This window comes from Harpia harpyja, chromosome 21, assembly GCF_026419915.1.
Source record: "Harpia harpyja isolate bHarHar1 chromosome 21, bHarHar1 primary haplotype, whole genome shotgun sequence".
NCBI classification, from domain to species: Eukaryota; Metazoa; Chordata; class Aves; order Accipitriformes; family Accipitridae; genus Harpia; species Harpia harpyja.
Window position 1 is genome coordinate 8,126,377 of NC_068960.1, and position 19,768 is coordinate 8,146,144.

Consider the following 19,768-nt stretch of genomic DNA (forward strand, 5'->3'; position numbering starts at 1 on the left):
ACATCTAAATAAAACCACAGGTTAGAATTAAATTGTAGCATACAGGTTTGAACTTACTACATCAACCCTAATCATAGAAAAGCACAAGTAAATATATATACAGTGTGCTAAAAACAAGGATCAAGTAAGGAGAGTGACCTTAAAAAAACTTCTAACAGAACTTTCACGAATTAAAACCCAAAACTTTCAACAGAACTTACTAGCCTAAGTTCCCTGGTCATGATTGGACTTCTTGGTAGAAACTTGAATGTACAGAAATACTATCTACATGCTCCTGAAGGTGTTACTTTAAGATATTCTGCAAAGACCTTAACTTTGAGAAGTTACTTAAGTTTAGAATGGTTTTTCACTGACATCTACTATCTTCAAATTAATGAGAGGAACAAACAGAAGATGGCAGTAGTCTCAAACCAAGTAAAGGCAGCGGACATTTTGTTGAAACTTCAACAACCTAAAGAAAAGGCCCACAAACTTTAATGGAATTTAATTACCTGTAGTACAATAAAACCAATGCAGTATTCTCCAAGCTACTACTTGGCAGATAACAGTTGTATTTGGTTGATTAACAATGAATAAGATAACTATTTGGAAAAAAAAAGCAGTCCAAATTTACAGAGTGAAATCTCTTGAAACAAAATAAATTAAACAAAGTAATATTTTCCTACAATCATCTCAGTATCAGCTCTCACAATAGCTTAACCTTCATCCTACACCCATTCATCACGTAAATTTAATTTTCTCACAGGTATTTAATCACATACTATCTGATATTAAGAAAAAGTAATTACTGCAGTGAAAATTCATGGCTGCATTTGTACCTCTGTCAGTCATTGACTGATTTATCATTTCTTCATGAAGGATATATACATATTAGATTACTTTAAAAGCTTGTTTTAATTGATATCTGAAAGCATTTAAATACTTTATTTAGCAATACTAATCATTTCATGCTGCAGATACTGCCATTCTTAGGGGAGGAAAAACTTGAATATCAGTGAAAACTTAGCAGGAAGGAATTAATTTCATCAAGCCTTCTAGTGGTATTGTATCAGCTCAAACAAATGAAGCATTGCATCTATTTATTTGACAACTTCTTCTCAATATGTAGAACACTTCCATACAGATTCACTTCATCTGATGCATCAACTTACAGTATAAAAATTCAAAGGTATGGGCTGCTGTGTAAGCTCTACCCACACGTACAGTCATTTTAGCAGAGGTACCTTACTTAGATCATGCAGATTTAGTTACTTACAAATCACACTGGGCATGACACACAGGGTGAAACTACTGATCTTAAACAGAATTACAGAAGCCGCTATATCAAACAGAACTCAGAAAGCAAGGTCCTCTGCATTTCTACATGTAAGGTTCATTCATAGTTCTCTGAGCAATGGTCCATCAAGAAATGCATCCCTGTTATGAAATTTCAGATTGCGTTGCACTGACATATTCCAGAATTTCTCCCCTGGAGACGAAAGGTTCCCTCAACAGTAACAAGAGCTAATCTTTGTCAGGTACATGTTTATCGGGACACCTAAACAGGGACACACTCAGCCTAAATGACAAATGAATGGCATGTTTTGTCCAGATCACATACTGCATGACAACCTGAACACAATCCTGCTCCAGCCCCACTTCCATACTCTGGCTGCAGCTGTACAATACAAATCAGAGGACGCAAAGTTCATTTTCAAGAAGCTTCTGGAAGCACCTCAAGGCCAAATCCGATTTTTTTTAAAGATGAGTTTAGGCACCTACTTCCATTCGATTATACTTGGCAGTAACATCTTCTCTCAAAAATTCTTCTCTTACAGTTGAAAAACTAATTATTTACACAATTAAATCCATGAGAAAAACAAAAGGGCGCTGACATTTCATACATTTCAAAAGGAAACAGGAGTCCATTTTTGTTATGGTGAAATATGTGTAGAAGTTGCAAAGGACACAAGCCATGCATTTTTCACCATGTATAACATGTTATTTCATCTCACATAATAATTAAACTGCACATTCTATATTATGCAAGTTGTGCCAACTGCTTCCCAAAAATATTTCTGGAGGTCTGAAAAAAGCAGTCTCAAGTTCTTACGATCTCTTCCTGACAGGACAAGAAACAAGTGCTTTTCCCTAATTTTCTAAGTGGACCATTTGCAAGTAACATGTATGCCAAAGAGAAAGACTAAACACACAGGGTTTAAACACATCTTGTCTTGAAATTGAATTGTCAATGCTGTGTGAACAAAATAAAAGATTTCTCACAGCAAAAATAAAGATGTACCTGGTGTACAGCATTTTAAAACAAGTTTATGTTTAAATAAGTGCTGGAAAACAGTACATTCTTTGCCTTGTAATATTTAATGATTTGAAGGCTAAAATATGGCACACTTAAATAAGCACTAAGAACCTGTTTAGCAAGGATGAAAGAAAAGGTAATCTTTTACTTTCCTTATTCCAAGCATACTCCTTTAGAGAAACAGAAAATAGTATGCTCCCTTTTGAGAGCAAAATGTTTTCGTGATTCAGAAGCAGCCAACAAGCTCTACCTTCTCCTAGAAATGGATGACAGAGTTAAGAAAAAAGTAAGTAAATAGAAAAATGGCATAAAAAGTGTTAGCTTTGCCCATCCTCTAAGTAACTGGAAAGTTACTCATCCTTTATAAGTCAAGGATTCAAGCGTGCAGGCAAGAGTTAATTTGAACATCAGCGCTGTTAAAAGTCACGTGCAATATACTGCCGTAATTTTACAGGACAGTATGAAATTCAAGCTACAAACTTCCTCCCTGTTTTAAATGATTTTAACAATGAATTAAGCCACTAAAGATTAGATAATACTTAACTTCTGGCAGGGTGGGGTTGGGGGGGGGGGGCGGGGGCAGAGGCGAGGTCTTAGGCGTTGGTTTGTTTGTTTTTAAAGTTCTTGTAACCCCAAATTCACTAGCTGTCCCTCATTTCATTCTGGATAGGACAGCTCACTGCTTTCATTGCCAGAATTCTGCCCCTACTTTAGGAACAAGCTTGTCTCAAAACTTTATGCTTGCTTTGTCTATTTTTGTCCAGAAAGCATATAGATCTCTCTCAGATCACAAACTAGTAAGGCCATAGGGCTCCATCCAGTTCTGATTCAAGCAGTCCATTCCTTCTCAGTTCAGCAAAAGGCCCCTGACAGAGGTTACCACTGACTCAAATCTTCCAGCTGACCTACTCACATGAGTACTCCACAACAGACTGGAATTAAAATTAACCAATTAGTTGGAAGCAGTAACCTTTTCAATCAGCACAGCTAAATTTGGACAATGCCCACCCACATGTAGACAAGGAGCATTACTGAATATGGCCTTCCACTCAGACCAAAGAAGTTTTCTTTCCTGTAGCTGGCATCAGATTAGATGAGGGGAGCAGAGATCACTCTTCACAACTCACATCATCTCTCAGTCTGTGAAGCAATGTGATTCAACATGGGAATTCTTTTTACAAATTACTACAAGACTTTAATGCAGTGTTGAACAGAACCTGCCAAATGAGCTAGCTGGACAACTAATAAAGCTGAAGACCAATGCATGAAGTTCTGAGGCACACACGTTATTTTAACTAATAAAATGCACTCTACTTTTCAGCAGAACTTGTGTACAACTAAATCCCTCTCCAATGAGTAATATCATATACTTAAAGACTAGATTCCTTCCTACTTCCTTCCTCTGATGCAAATCAGAACATTTAGCAATATAATGTAGAAATGATAAAGAAAAGGTAAGGCTCACATTGGCCAGAACCTTCAGTATTTTTCCTAAAGGTAGCGGTGCTAACCTGAAAAGTCCTTCACTAACAACAGACTTTTACAGTTTTTGGTTCTTTGACCTTAATGCTTGAGCCACAGGCATGTTCAGAACTTGCTCAGCCTGTTGAGAACGCTACTGCTCAAAGAGACACCAGCATTTCTAAATACACTTTTCCTTTACTGAGCTAACTGTTAATGCCCCGATCTAAAAAAAAAAATATTTAAAACCAAAAAATATAGGAGTACATTACAGTTGAGAAAATTCCATACCACGTTTAACACATTAAACTGAAAAGAACACTTAGGAGGTTATTTCAACATTTCTGCAAATAATGTAATGCAATAATATACCCACCCAAAATGGACTTCCCTTCAAAACCCACTGAATGTTCAAGAACTCCAAGTACTGCAGTGCATTATGCATTAGTCCACAAAGAAAGTTGAACCGTCTGATCAATTTTTAAATAGCTACCTCTGTATGCCACGAACAGAACAGATTCAGGTAAACTGTAAAAACTTTAAATGGAATCCAAATCGAGATGCATATTCTTCAACTTTTAGCAAAAATACACCATTATGAAAAACTGATTAGTACTATACAGTAAATTATTTTATGCTCACAGTTACTAAAAGTTCTGAAACCTGCTACTGGAAAATAACTGGCAATAAAAACTTTTCATTCTTACCTGGAGAAGGGGAGTATGAACATGCGAGACTACGTGAGGAAGCCTTCGCCATTCTCGAATAGCTAAACTACTCGCCATCTCTACCAGACGCTCAATGAAGTTAAGCTGTTGCTCTTCCGGATGGCAGATTGCCAAGTATCCTCTGTACATATTCACTTTCCATGCCATCTCTTTCGGACAACTCAACTCCACCTGGTAATGAAATGGAAAAAAGTCTAGTAAAGATCATTCATACTCAGATGCAGTCTTTTTAAAATTATTTTTATAAATGCCTTCTTAAGCAAACACTCAGTCTTATTTTTTATATTATTTTTATTTTATTTTTTATAAAAATTAGCTCATTTTCTAAAAATATCAGACTAAAATATCAAAAATTTTGTCATTAGAGGAGTTTCAGCTCTCTTAAGGTTATTGGCAAGGACAAGCTAGCAAATAAACTGCAAATTCAGCACAAGAGTAGAAGTGCCTGCATACAACCTGCTGTTAGGGTATTTTTACACTGACAACTGTAGTGTAGCTCAGAGACAGCTGAGCAAGCTGAAAGCAGTCTTGCAACAGGAGTATGAAGCTCACTGCAAACCAATTCACCCTGTATAAAGAAAAAAGATGCTTCTCAGCAGATAACACATACTACCTCTGAAATGCTTCAGGGGCTCCAGAACAAGTAATGTCAACTTCTCACTTAAAAGGATCCCCTCCCTATACATCAGCACATTTTGCCAGCATTACACTTCCTAACTGCCTGCTCTAGGACGTTACTAAGTTTAGGAGAATAAACAGTTAATAATTTTTTAACTAATCCACAACTTACCTTCCCATTTATGTCAAAGTAATTACTGAGTACAGGTGTGAAGTCAGGTCATAGTGCTAAATTAATTGAAAAATAATTTTAAACCATTTTCTTAAAATCCTGGAACAGTAGAAATATGGCAACTAAAAACGGAAAAGTACCTGAATTGTCTAGCAACTAAATTCTGTGAGTATTTTACAGTAAACTTGCACTTAACCAATGCTCACTAGCTGACACTGCAGGCCTTAAATCTAGAACTTTTTCACTACTTTCTTCTGCTTTACATCAAACCCTTTATGGTTTGATACGCAACACAGAAATCCCTCTGCATTATCTTCTTGTTGATATACTGTACCTTAACCATTACAATTGTTATTTCTGTTATCCTCAACTGACTTTTATGCCTGAGCCAGCAAAGAGAAACTGCCAGGTAGCAACCTTACACTTACACAGTGAAAATAATCTCTTTCTTTATTACATTATCTACTGGATCATTAAACACAATGGCAATGTGAGCAAATGGAAATGAGTCTTGGGTCCTATCAAAGGCCACTTGCTGTTTTAATAGCTCAACTTTAATAGGTAGATTATTAAAAATGTTTCACAAAGATTTACGAAAATTGATACATATTTGCCATCCTTTCTGACCTCTCTTGTGAATCAACCATGGAACTTGATAAAAAACAGCCACATTAAAGAATATCAATAAAATTGGAGTAGCAAGTATAGCAGCATAGAATCAATTATTCTTTCACATCCCAATATTTATGCAAACGTGTCCTGACACTTTTACAAGCATCTGAGTAGAGCCACAAAAGCTCCATTTATGGCTTCAGCAGCATCTTCTTTGTCATTTAGTAAATGTCTCATTACTGAAAATATCTCATTTAATATAACTGCAGCTAAAGCATATCAGCAGTTACTCGTGGTTGTCACTTCTACTCAACTTGCAAATCTCCACAACCAGAACCTGTCAGACATGATCTATTTCATTCTGTTCGAACTCAAGGTTTATAGTATACTGTACAATACAGTTCTTATTTTAGGCTTTAAAGGTTTTTCAGATAATATTATTTCTATAATTAGCCACTAAAGTTGCATACTTCAATAGGACACAAAATACCAATTGTTATAAGAACAGAAATTCATTAAAATGTAAATATAACCTATAAGATAATTTTTTGGTAGCATACGCAGCTTGCTACTTACAGATTGGGCTTCACATTGGCTGATAAATGATAAAATCCATCTTTAGAAACACCTATTCAATTTGAACCATCAGGACTACAAATATTGAAAAATTCCATTTCAAATGTTGCAATAGTTGGACACCCTTAATTTAGGTACCATCAAAAGACAACACTACCTTTAATTAATTAAACAACTTTTACTGTTTCATAGTTCAGCCTTTAAAGCAAAACATACTGATTGCATCCACTTATTTTCCCTTCTGACAAGAGAAAGTGTTACAGAAGAATACCATACTACATTTTAAAAATGTAATATTCAGTCTGATTTTGAAGAAAGTAAGAGACACACACAACTCAGCATATTTATCACACGAGACTAAGTTGTCACAATGAAGCATGCTCTTAGGGTTTTTTGTATACAGGAACTTAATCCTGCAAGATATTGGAATTGAAGGATGCTCAGCATTTTTCATAATCATGTTTTATCTTTTGCAAATATTATGCAACTAGACAGTCAACTGTCAATTTGACATGTAACACTATTATTATTATTAACTGGTAAGTATTGGTTCAAACTTAAACAGTACTGCTGAAACAATAAACCCCAATTCTAATTCTTCCAGCTCTCTCTCTGCAATATGAAAAAACATTGCCTAAGGCTCTGCTCAGAGATTTGTCAGGAAAATTATATTTTAAATATGTAATTCACTCCCTTATTCCAAACTGTGGCATCCTTAGGAGAGTAATGTCAGTAATGTTACACTATATAGCAACAGTGCAATGAAGATCAGCAAGCTCCATTCCACTTGTGATTTAGTGCAGTATTCTCACCTTTCAGATTTCAGTTCTACATCTGGTTTGTGTTTCTACATTAACTAATCACAGATTAACAACTACCTACTATGAAAAGAGGGTATATTTCCTTAAAAAAAAAAGTTTCAATCTTCTACAGAAGAGTGATATGTACCATATACAAAGTTAAAAAAAAAAACAAAAACAACCCACAACCACAAAAGACAAAAATCTACTGGTGACTCCAATACAGAAGTCTGTCATTTGCCCCAAGAAGCCCGAGATGTCTGTACAGCCTGACATTCTATAGCAACCTCAAGAACAATAACCACCAGCTTATTCACATGGGATGGTTCTTTAAATAGTTGGAAAGAAGATGCCTAAGAGAGGATAAAGAGGAAGTAAGTTACCTAAATAAGGCCAGCTTTTTGCATATGGAAGAACTCATAAAAATTTGCTCTCAGATAACAACGTCTACCTACATATTTTCTGTTGCACCTTTTCAGAAAATGGGGGGTTCATTTACAGCATGTTTCCCTAGCCATTTAAACTTTATTCACACACACACAAAAAAAAAGTGTTTATGAACACTTGGAAAGAAAAAAGATCTTCCAGATTTAAATCTTTCAAAGTGTTATTTTCTGTACATAGTGTGCCCCCCGCCTTCAAACTGTTCTGTAACAGACAAAACTTTATGGAGCACTCATTCATCAGGCACATGGATAGCACAGAATACACAGTCTCATGAGTGAAACCCAGGAAAGGACAAAGAGAAGGTTAAATGTTTTACAAGTGCATGCTGTTCAGCAAAATGAATTACAAGCAGAACACAATAATGAACTCCATAATGAATCAGGAAGGTCAATAGCAGGAAAGTACAAACAATACATATTACCCGTTACCAAATGAAGATGGTAACTACCTCACTTGCCATACACAAGTTCCTTGGTTTCTAACAACAGAAGCTAAGTACTGCACTGCTTTCTAAAACAACATCTATGCTACTTCAGATGAAGAATATATCCAGAAAGGCTGTGGCATCTCAGTTCTTAGAGATCCTAAAACCCTATTAGACAAGGCAACCTGATCTACTTGGGCCCTGCTCTGAATGAAGCATCGGACCAGATGACCTCTGGAAGTCCCTTCCAACTCGAACTATTTTATGGTTCTGTAAACTTTACATTAAACTATAAAAGTATAATAATCAATGCATTAAGCTTCTGAGAAAATCCTGGAACATCAGAAAATTCCAAACTAAAGTTTCCTGATTCCACAGAACATCCAATAATGAACTTACAGGAAACAACAACTACTAGGAGTGCCTCAGCACTCTCTGTCGTAAACAAATATAATCTAGAAGTCTGTACAATTATTATGATCTTTACTTCTAGCACAAAACTTACCACAAATTGTCACAATTGGAAAGCAGATAAAAGTACTTTTTAGCCTTATTTCTTTTTTTCAGTAAAGATTGTAGATTTAAACAAGCCTCACTTCACAATATCCTACTCTTTCTTGTAAGTGGTGTCAGTAATTTTACTTGTATACTTCCTAGTATAAAGATTATACACACAAAAAATTGTTTGGGGAACACATTTGAAAGTCAATCATCTAAAAGCTAAGCGTGCCCTTGTGCTTATGCATTATGATTCTATTTATTTTATAAACGTACTTTTGCAGAATGAAAGTATTTTTCCCCCAGAAGTAACCTATCCCTTTCTGTAATCCCAGCGATCCTTGTTCAAGTCCAATCCCCATCTCTCTCCCTGTCAATCAACTCAAATCCTGTCTCCTGCACAGCCAGTCTCATTGATGCACCTTGCAATATTTAATTCAATGCCTCTCTCCTCTCTGCTAGTTTTACCAAGTCCTTTACACTTTCTCAAAAGAAATCACTTTCTTCAACTTCTTGCTTCAGTCTATTTACCCAGTTATCCCTGCCACTCCTAGTCAAATTTATACTCCTCCAGCCTCCTTCATCCTCACCTCATGTGCTTGTCATTGCTTCCCAATCTCAGGCTCATTGCCCAAGGTTCATTACCTGGTCATCTTGTCCCTCATCTCTCATTAGATCTCCACTTTGCAGTCTTGACCACACTGGCTCCAACCTCTGGTGCTCCCAAGATGTTTTAAAATTATATGTAATGGATACATTGCAAAATCAAATGAGCCTTATTTTAAATGGAACTAAAGTAGACTCAAAATGAGAATAAAGTTAGAAATCCAGCAGTTAATTTGCAGTAATAAAATATTTGAGTTAAAACTAAAAAGAAAGCAAAAGAATACAGATACAGGAAGCAACTCCCAGACAGATAGTAGAGAAAAACATTGCTACTGAAAGAACAACAAACCTTCTATTATACCTCTGCTAAGCAAGGCTATAAAATCTAAGAAACAAGAAAACCAACATGTGCCAATACATTTCCCACCACATATAAACAACTTCAAATTCGTCACCATCTTCACTAAAACAATAACTGCTGGTATAATCTGCTGTGTACACAAGCCTCACCAACCAATCAACACCGAAACTGAGATTTCATGTGTTGCTTTTTCAGGGATTTCTTTAACAAGGTTCCTGAAACAGTCTTACAAATATTCCTCAGATACGCTAAGGTATTTAATGTAAACCACATTTGGCTGACAAGTCCCTGACCCTCATTTCACGAAAACATTTTCATACATGGTTTAATCCCCTTTCATGCACAGTGATGATGAACAGAATAAATTGTGTTTCGCAGTTTTAAGTTTGGGCAGTAGAAGTTGGGAACACTTTGGCTTTGCCTTTCAAGTGCCAAAACAAACAAAAACAACAGAGGCAATGTTCTTTTGCCCTTTTACACCTGGAAGCATAGTTATGTTGCCACAGAGAGGGAGATGATAATAGGTGTATTTTCATACTTTATTCCCTTTCACAAAAGCAACATTTGTTCCTGTAAAGGTGTAAAATACAAAAAATGTCCCTCCCTAGTATTGTATTATTTAAATATCGTATACTTGCAAGGGTCCCATTTTAAGTTTCTCCACATATCCCTGCTGGCACACACTCCTGTGCCAAGCATTTGTTGCTTTTTAATGACTCATTACCATGCACGCTGTCTTTCACCTGCCCTGGCTCAATTTCTTACATAGTACAGCTTTATAAACAGATCGAAAAGTGAACCAAGTTTGTCTGTTGAAATGGCATGCTTCAATTGCCAAAATAACCAGCTGTGTGCTGGGACATCAAGAAAACTTTCAAAGAACAGTTCACTCTTTCTGTGAAATGAACTGTAATGCTGACTTGTTAGAAATGTAATCAGTAAAATGAAGAAAGAAACTAAACATTAGCATTAAAAGCCCTCACTCACCTGCACCAGAGCCTCCTTCATAGCAGTCCAGTTTGAGACCCTCCATGCACATTCTAGTACTAGGTAAGGATTTATATGGCCTTTTGACTGCCCATATTCTGTCAAAGGTTCCCACTGGTTCAATTCTTTTGAGCAACTAAGGAAATCAAAAGCATTGTCAGTCTGGTTATCAAAAAATAAAACTTCAATAAAAGTGACTATAGATGTTGTTTATCAGAATATTATCTGCATATTTGTTTGTCTATGAACAGCTTTGCTATCACTGCAAAAGTTTTATCCAGATGGGAAGATTTTTTTTTTTTAATTTATTTATTACCAATTATAATACAGAAATCTGTGAACAGGGAAGAGCTGCATTTTGTGTCTCCCAGAACAACCATTTTAAATAGGAAAAACAAATTTTAGCTCCAGTCTGTTTCCACCAATAGCAAATTACATTTTTACAACACTTCAGGCATATCACTTCTGAGGGTCTGTTAAGGGAGTAAAAAGTAGCTTTTTTAATTCCCTTAAGTTTCCCCTATATCTGAGCTAAGTCCTGAGCTAAGTTCGTTCTCGTAACTAAAGCTTTAAACCAGCAGGGTATTTTACTTCTATTGCAGGGTAAAAATACTTGTTCTATATCAGCTTTAAAGTCTCACCGAATCCAATGGTCTTCCCAGAGCTGATACTCAGGAAAGATTGAAGGGGAAGCATTGTTCCTTTCGTGCTCTTTTTTAGCCTTTTCCATTGCTTTTTCATAAGTTTCTTGTGCCTAGATAAAATTCAAACCATTTTATTTTTCCATCTGCTATATACACATTAACTCAACATTCTTTTCTTTTTAAAAAAAAGTGATAAGAAAACTTTTATAAATTCTAAGTTTAAAAAAAAAAAAAAAAGTGTGTGAACTCATTCCTGAATATAGTCATTACTTGGCAGCTTTACAAACCTCATGAAAAACTGATGGATGTGCTCAAAAGTCTCACCTTATCTAGGTATTACATGGCCTCAAACTACTACTTTAGCCAGTAGAGAAGTTGTGGCACTTTCGATTTTAGAAGACTGAAGTTGTTTATTAATATTTAGAATATTTTCTTGCTGACCAGAATACTGATCCTGACAGTAGAACTACTCAAATTGTTTCTAATATCAAGAGTGTACCTGTTCAAAAAAGCCATGTTGCTCATAGGCAATAGCTGTTGCTGTCTCTGGGAATTTACAGCGTTTCTGCCATAGTCCAGCCCACATATCCTCTTCTTGTAACAAAGAGTAGAGCTCAGCAAGGGAATCCAGTATTTCCTAGAATGTTAAACACACATATTTCTCCACAGTCAAGCTGTCCTTATAAAGCGTAGTAGATAGCAAAACAACATGTTCTCACTAAGGCAAATTGAGAAAGACATGGAAATAGAGATATGTTTATGTAAACTCTTTTTAAAAATCTAGAAGGCAAGCAATTAGTAACAACCAAGTACTGAGAACAGCAATGGTGCATTACATGACAAAAAAAACCCCCTTCTTGCTTGCCTTCCCTAATATATCAGATCAAATCATAGAAAACAAAATTGTTTAATAAGCCAACAACTTGGTCTTTAATGTAAAAAGAATCTGTAATATTTAGCTTCCTCAACTAATCACAAACATGCCTAGGCAGATCATAACTACTTGACAGACTACTAAACAGAACAGCACCTGTTTACAGGGAACTCAATTTTGTTTAGCCAACAATTCTTTAAGGTCATATACCAACAGACTTGATTAGGGAAAGCACACTCCCTTTGAACAAGACAGAGACAATACAGACTTCTACTCAAGATTTAAAATTAGGGGCAGAAATGGTTTCATCTAGTTCTACAGTGCTGCAGAGAATTAGTGTCAAAAGCAGATGGAAAAGAGGGATCAAGTGAGAAAAATATAAAAATATCAATGACAGGTGAAAGAAAAGCATAAGAATTAGGTAAGACACAAAGTAGTCAATGTTGCAAGTGTCTGTATTCACACAGACGCAAGGACAAGAATTTCTTCACTGAATTAAAAAATTGACACTACTTTAACAAGCTTCTAAACACAAAGATTTAGAAGCGATTGTCCCTTTGCACTCAGCACTGGTGAGGCTGCACCTTGAACACTGTGTTCAGTTTTGGGACCCTCACTACAAGACAGACATTGAGGTGCTGGAGTTTATCCAAAGAAGAACAATGAAGCTGGTGAAGGGTCTAGAGAACAAGTCGTATGAGGAGCAGCTGAGGGAACTGGAGCGGTTTAGTCTGGAGAAAAGGAGGCCAAGTGGAGACCTTGTCGCCCTCCACAACTACCTGAAAGGAGGTTGTAGCAAGGTGGGGGTCAGTCTCTCCTCCCAAGTAACAAGTGATAGGACAAGAGGAAATGGCCTCAAGTTGTGCCAGGGGAGGTTTAGATTGATTATTAGGAAAAATTTCTTCACTAAAAGGTTTATCAAGCACTGGAACAGGCTGCCCAGGGGAGTGCTTGAGTCACCATCCCTGGAAGTATTTAAAAGACATGTAGATGTGGCACTTCAGGAACATGGTTTAGTGGTGGCCTTGGCAGTGTTAGGCTTATGGTTGGACTCAATGATCTTAAAGGTCCTTTCCAACCTAAATGATTCTATGATTTTATGGTACTACCATACTACACTGTCACTGTGTTTTTCTCTTCACATTTCATAAGGCATTTCAATTATATAACACTACCTGTTGAGGAGGAGTTATGCTTTCCTGCTCATAAAATTCTGTTGTCTGTTTAGGTTTAATTTGTAGACTTAGTCCTTTTTCAAAGGCTTGATGTTCCAGCATCAGTGTAGAACGAAACCAGAGATTGTGAGTTTTACCCAGGTATTTCAGGACACAAGGTCTGATGGGAATGGGAGGAACACACTGTGACATTGCTTCCACAAAGCAATTCAGTGCACTCGGCTGGCAATCTCGCTGTACTTGATGGCTACCGCTGCACAAGAAAGGGCTTATTTCACCTGCTAGAGCCTAGAAGAAAAAACATAACCATAGTTATCTGTTCATTCAGATTCTTCAATTAGAGAATTTAGATTTAAAATCTTGTTAATACAGGGAACAATCATTTGATAAGTATATTTCTCTTTGTAAACTGAAGGGCCCTATTTCTTTCAAAAAATTTATCAACAGAGGTATACAGCATTCACTAGTCACAAAGAATGGCAAACTTCTCAAAGCAAGTGAACAAGTCATTTATCACACAAATACATTTTCCTGAAACACCAGTCATTTACAAAGAAGAATTTGTGAGTAGAGAGAGATTCTCACATGTTGTTGTCTGTCAGACAAGATTTTCCAAAGTCGTGAAAAAAGCTGTATCCAAGTCTTCTCTGCTAATGGTGTAGAAATATGACATAACTGAACAAAGGCACTCAGCAACGCTCCAGTCTAGAAACAAAACAAAAAAAAAAGGGAGATATATATAAAAGGGAAAAATACAATTAATACTATGGAAAAACAGTTCACAATTATACAGTTTTTTAAGCATTATGCAAATGCCTGTTCCAACCAACATATCAAAAATATGTTTCCTTTAGCAATACAGACTACTGTAACAACTTAATCCTATTTTCATGTTGATTGAGACTAATTCATTACTGTAACCATTTTAAAAAAAAGGAAAAAGGAAAGAAGTTGATGACTTCAGTAACAGGAATGATCAAGTTAATTGGATAGAGCTGTTACTACTGTGAGAATTATTTAAACATAGCTTTCAGCTAAAATTACTTTCTTAGAAATTATTTAAAACATAAGATGCCAATACACTCTTTTGATCCTATACCCTGTCTTTGCCATCACTATTTTCTTAACTGAACAGTTAAAATACACTTACAGGTGGAGGAGGATGAAATTTAACTTTGTAGGAAAGGGATACAGTAACAACTAGCAATTAAGTGAAGGCTTAAGAATTTTTTACCCTATACAAATAAGAAATTACATCAGATTATAGGAGGTGTCTACATAAAAAAAAAAAAAATCAGCTAAAAAAAATCAGAAGTGTGAGATAAAAAAAAGAAAAAAAAAGCAGCATGTCACATGACTTCAAAGATCTCAGTATTAAAGTGATTTGTCAGCAAACCAATGACCTGTACCAACCTTCACTTCTCGAAGAGAGTCAAGAAATTTGTCATGCCGGTTGGTCAACATGTGCAGCTGATTGCCAATGTCCTTCTCAGAAAGCTCCTTAGTTTTAGGTGTACTGGTCTGATCTCCCGGAGCCAATTCAATGTCTATTTCAACATCCTATACAGAAGTAAACAACTCAAAGCATGCAGATATTTTCTACGTACTCTTGCTTTTTTCCCCATACAAATACAAAATACACTTCCAATCAACTTATTTCAGGTCTCACTATTTCTGCTAGTTCTTCTGGTTCAGATAAATAGTTGCTAGAGTGCTATAGTAAAGAAAAGGCTAAATGAATGAATGCAAGTTCTAAGAAACCCATGCGTGGTTAAAATACAATGTATTAAAAGACAAGATATCCTGAACAATCTGTGCACATCATCTTCAAGACAGTCTCCAAACTTATTTGATGAGAAACTAGGAAGAGCTATATTCCATCAAAAAGATTTCTTTTTCTTATTTTCTGTAAGTTACCTCTTCTTTGGATTCACTGTTTTCCCTTTCACGAGGCTCTTGTTTGACATGGGTTACCATAGCAAATGCTGCTCTATCATGACTGTCAGCAAGGTTGATAACATTGGTGATAGAGGGCAGCATAGCACCCTGACAGCTTGTCCCAATTGTAGTATTTCTCTCGCACACTGCCAACAGGAGCTAAGACATTAAAAAGCAAGGAGAGTTTTTAAATATACATTTCACTGTAGTATTTCAAGGAAAACATCACTATGGTTTAGTACTTATCAACAAGATAGAAGTTGCAATAATATGCTTAAGGCCTATTTATCACCTTATTCAGTAAATACACTAATACATTTTCATCTTAATGTGACCACTTTTTGTCACCATTTTGAAGTTCATGACTATACTTTCAAGATTGTTTTTCAAGCCTCTCCTGAAAATACTGAAGAAGTAGGAATCTTCTATGCCTAAATTCTGTCTTTTGTACTTTTTAACACATATATTTAGTGCCCTCAATCAGTATACAGACTCTCACCGTTACAATGAAAGTCCTCCCCAAAAGGATGTGGAAATAAAAAAAACAATGCTGTTTTTTATCTCTGTGGAAGGAGTTCTAATACTTTTAAGAGTAGAAAGTTATCCTCACAGTCACTTTAAACTCATGTTTTGATACGCAAATTGTTAAAAAAAAAAAAAACGGGGGGGGGGGGGGTCAGTCCCAACCAACCAAAAATGCAATTTCATTTGAATGCAATCCCACCTAACATTTGTCATATCACCAGAGCAGACACTCTAGCCTTAATGGTTTTCTTGAAATCATCTACTATGACAATTCTTGTATTTTTTATGATCACCATCATTTATAAGAAATGGGTTTTCTTCAGAAGTATTAACCTGGTCATTAAGCTTTTCACAGAGAAAATAGATTTTAAAGGTTGATATTAAAGCCACTTCCCAAGCATCAGCATTTCATGGTTTAGACACTGTATTTATTTTTAAGCACCACAAGAAGTATCTGAGGCAGCCGACTTGGTATTTTTAGCTTTGATACAGATAATACATACTACAAGACTACACACTGCATAATGCTTTTACACCCAGCCAAGAAAAATGGGGAATACAACATGTTTCTCAAATTATAATTGTATTTCTGATACAAATAATTTCCCTACCTCAATGCACTGTTTTATCCAAAAGTGATTTCCCATTGCTTCCCAGTTTTGAGAACAGGTCACATAAAGTAGGCGCTCATAAACACGACGTTTCATAGAATTGTCAAAGACCTCAAAAAATTTGGCTCGTATGAGTGGCTGGGCACAACGCAAACCCGAAAGAAATGCTGGCTCAAGTTTAGCAGTAAGTTCACTACCGGAAAGATTCTCATCCCTAAAATGAATAAAGATGAAATGACAGAGACATTAGAAAAAGCAGCCTTCTAGGTTTTGCATATAAAATATTAAAAATCAAAAGAGGTGATATTCTGTAGAAGCCCACATGGTGTGGCATGCATCCAGGTGCAGCATTTTGAAAGAAACAGCAAAGAAAATATTGCTGCTTGTTAGAAAACTGCCCCAGAACTATCATAAAAACTCCTTCAGGATAAAATCTTATCATAATTGCAAAACACTTTCAGCCATATCTGTATTCTGTTTGAAATTACAAGTGATATTCATTGATAAAAACTTCTGACCACCATGTCCGCACCAGGGCTTTGCACAGTTAACCAGCAAACGAACAGCAACGAACAGTAACTCAAAATAATGTGAATCATCACCACAAAATTAAATACCTTGCATTTGTTGATAAGGTAACTATTTTAATTATTTCATCATGTTACAAAACCTGCCAGTTTAGCTAGCAAAGTAACTCTCTGTCGTGGTTTAACCCCAGCCAGCAACTAAGCACCACACAGCCGCTCACTCACCCCCCCCCACCCAGTGGGATGGGGGAGAAAATCAGGAAAAAAAAAAGTAAAACTTGCGGGTTGAGATAAGAACGGTTTAATAGAATATAAAAAGAATAAACTAATAATGATAGTGATAAGACTAATAAAGTGACCGCAGTAATGATAAAAGGATTGGAATATACAAATGATGCGCAGTGCAATTGCTCACCACCTGCCGATCGACACCCCTGTTAGTCCCCGAGCGGCAATCCCCCGCCCCCACTCCCCCCAGTTCCTATACTAGATGGGACGTCCCATGGTATGGAATATCCCTTTGGCCAGTTTGGGTCAGCTGCCCTGGCTGTGTCCTGTGCCAGCTTCTTGTGCCCCTCCAGCTTTCTCACTGGTTGGGCATGAGAAGCTGAAAAATCCTTGACTTTAGACTAAACACTACTGAGCAACAACTGAAAACATCAGTGTTATCAACATTCTTTGCATACTGAACTCAAAAGATAGCACTGTGCCACCTACTAGGAAGACAGTTAACTATCCCAGCTGAAACTAGGACACTCTCCTGAAAGTATAATTTCCAATCAATTTCCAAGAAAAAAACCCAACTTTATACACTACGCATGTGAAAAGATAGACAGATTTCAGCTGTCACCACAGTGTTTAGAATACAATCAGCTACAAGGATGCCCTGGTATCTTGGGAAAGTAAGAGGTTGGGATGGTGGAGATATTTTAGCAGAGCCAAAAAGAAAATCCTTTCTAAGGGACTTCTATTTTCAAATTGTCTTCTGTAAATACGTACTGTGGTCTCAGTGAAATGAATTGATTTTGCATTTTAGGAAAAAAAAAAAAAAAAAAAATCACTTAATTCAGACCTAAAAAGATTGATGGCATGTTAGAAAGGTCATATATGGTACAAATTATGAACCAATAAGCTGCAATAAATGATTAATTGCTATAATTACCTATAGACATAGTTAACAAGGTCTAAGAACTGGGCATTTAACTCAAGGTCTTCTGGAAAACGCTTTTCAATGTAAGTCATCATTTTCACTAGTAAAATGGACTTCTCCCGGAGAGTAGGTGTCTGTGTTAGAAGAGGACATGATTAATTTTGTCAATTCATCTTAAAACAAGCAGAGAACTGGCACATTCAAAGTACACCTCAGCCATCCTTTATATCACTTTTTCACTTCTAAAGTACTGAAAAACAGCTTGGTAGAAGGTCATAGTTCTTAAAAAGAAAAATAACTCAAGCATTTATCCTTCCAATATATGATAGAAAAATTTAAAATCATGACTAAAAACAGGTTTAAGTTGTTCAATGATTACAAAAATCTAACATATATTTTTAGAAGCGTAGGTCCTCTTATATAGCACTAGATTGTGAAGTACTCAAGTCTAACAGAAAATACAGCAAATTGAGGAGGCCACAAAATGTTACAGGAATAACACGATTTAAACCACCATTAGTCGTTCTCCTCCTGAAGAATCTCTCTATCCAAGTTAATGTGAAACATATTTTAAAACTTTTACTTTAAAACAAGTTGTCAGCAAAACAGCATTTGAGATCAAACACCTAATATAAACCTATAAAATGCTAAGCATCTTTAACTCCAGTTACTTTCACAGGGGATGCAAAATATTCCAAACCTCATCAAGGGCATGTAAACATTTATAACAGATCCTTAAAAACCTGTCAAAAACTGATGAATTATAACAGTGGCTTATATTTATTTAGTATTTGAGAGCAATAATGATTTTATCTTCTCAATTTACCTGATTAGCTGCCATTGGGGAATTGTTTTTCACCCACTCTTCCACTATTTTTACTACTGCACGAAGAATTTTGGCATCAGTAGATTTTTCAATGAGAGATGTTAGAATAGCTTGTATAAAATTCTTCCTCATTTCCATGCTCATCACAGCCAGGCGAGTTTTCACAAGATCCAGGCTTAGCATTACCAGTTCACTTGTACCTGCTATGGATGCAAAGAAAGGATTAGAATTGTGTATACACCTACAAAACACCTAGTAAAAAAATTTTCAAGATAAGCTACTGTAATTTTAAAAATAGCAACAACAGTATCTGTTACCTGGAAATATATCCCTGGAAATAACATTTTCAGAATTACTACTTTCCATTCCTAAACAATACAGAGACAGACTCCTTCCAAAAAAAACCCAAATCCATTCAAAATCCTAAAGGCAAGCCTGTATGGTTTCATTTTAGTAAATCTTTGGTAAAATGTATTACACAAGCCCAGCACTGAAAAACTGCAATTAAACTTGTGAAAGAAATACTGTATGATGCAGCACAGCTATTCTGTTCCATTAATTTCCTGACTTGCTTATCTGTCAAGTTTAATAATTTTCCATTTGTTTCTCAGTATTAATAAAATTTGCAAGGTTCTCATTTACCTAATTAACATATGGGCTGGGAATCTAACAGCAGCAATTCTTTCAAACTATTTTCTTCAGTAGCTTATTCATTAATAAATTACAGTGCTCTTCACTAGCACTGCATTTTCTTTAACAAGAACATCTAATTTTTTTTCAGTGACTCATGACCTAATTCCTTTGATGAGAGACAGAATTGTACAGACTGAAAAAGATGCTATTTTAAGATTAAAATTAAAGCATCAGCTCCAACAAGTTAATTTCACAAACAGTTGTTCCAATATTATCAGC

General features: G+C 35.9%; 1 protein-coding gene across 7 annotated transcripts in view; it reads right to left on the reverse strand.

The window, feature by feature from the left end:
- Nucleotides 1-19,768, reverse strand: part of TRRAP (transformation/transcription domain associated protein) — a 103,056-nt gene that overhangs the window by 30,698 nt on the left and 52,590 nt on the right. For all 7 annotated transcript variants that reach the window (XM_052772470.1, XM_052772471.1, XM_052772469.1 and 4 more), the window contains 11 exons: nucleotides 18,857-19,059; nucleotides 18,043-18,164; nucleotides 16,354-16,567; nucleotides 15,197-15,376; nucleotides 14,693-14,839; nucleotides 13,865-13,984; nucleotides 13,280-13,567; nucleotides 11,730-11,867; nucleotides 11,228-11,340; nucleotides 10,587-10,722; nucleotides 4,465-4,656 (listed from right to left, as the gene is read on the reverse strand). In XM_052772470.1, the coding sequence (XP_052628430.1) occupies nucleotides 4,465-4,656; nucleotides 10,587-10,722; nucleotides 11,228-11,340; nucleotides 11,730-11,867; nucleotides 13,280-13,567; nucleotides 13,865-13,984; nucleotides 14,693-14,839; nucleotides 15,197-15,376; nucleotides 16,354-16,567; nucleotides 18,043-18,164; nucleotides 18,857-19,059 (1,853 nt within the window). The remainder of the gene's footprint in view (nucleotides 1-4,464; nucleotides 4,657-10,586; nucleotides 10,723-11,227; nucleotides 11,341-11,729; nucleotides 11,868-13,279; nucleotides 13,568-13,864; nucleotides 13,985-14,692; nucleotides 14,840-15,196; nucleotides 15,377-16,353; nucleotides 16,568-18,042; nucleotides 18,165-18,856; nucleotides 19,060-19,768) is intronic.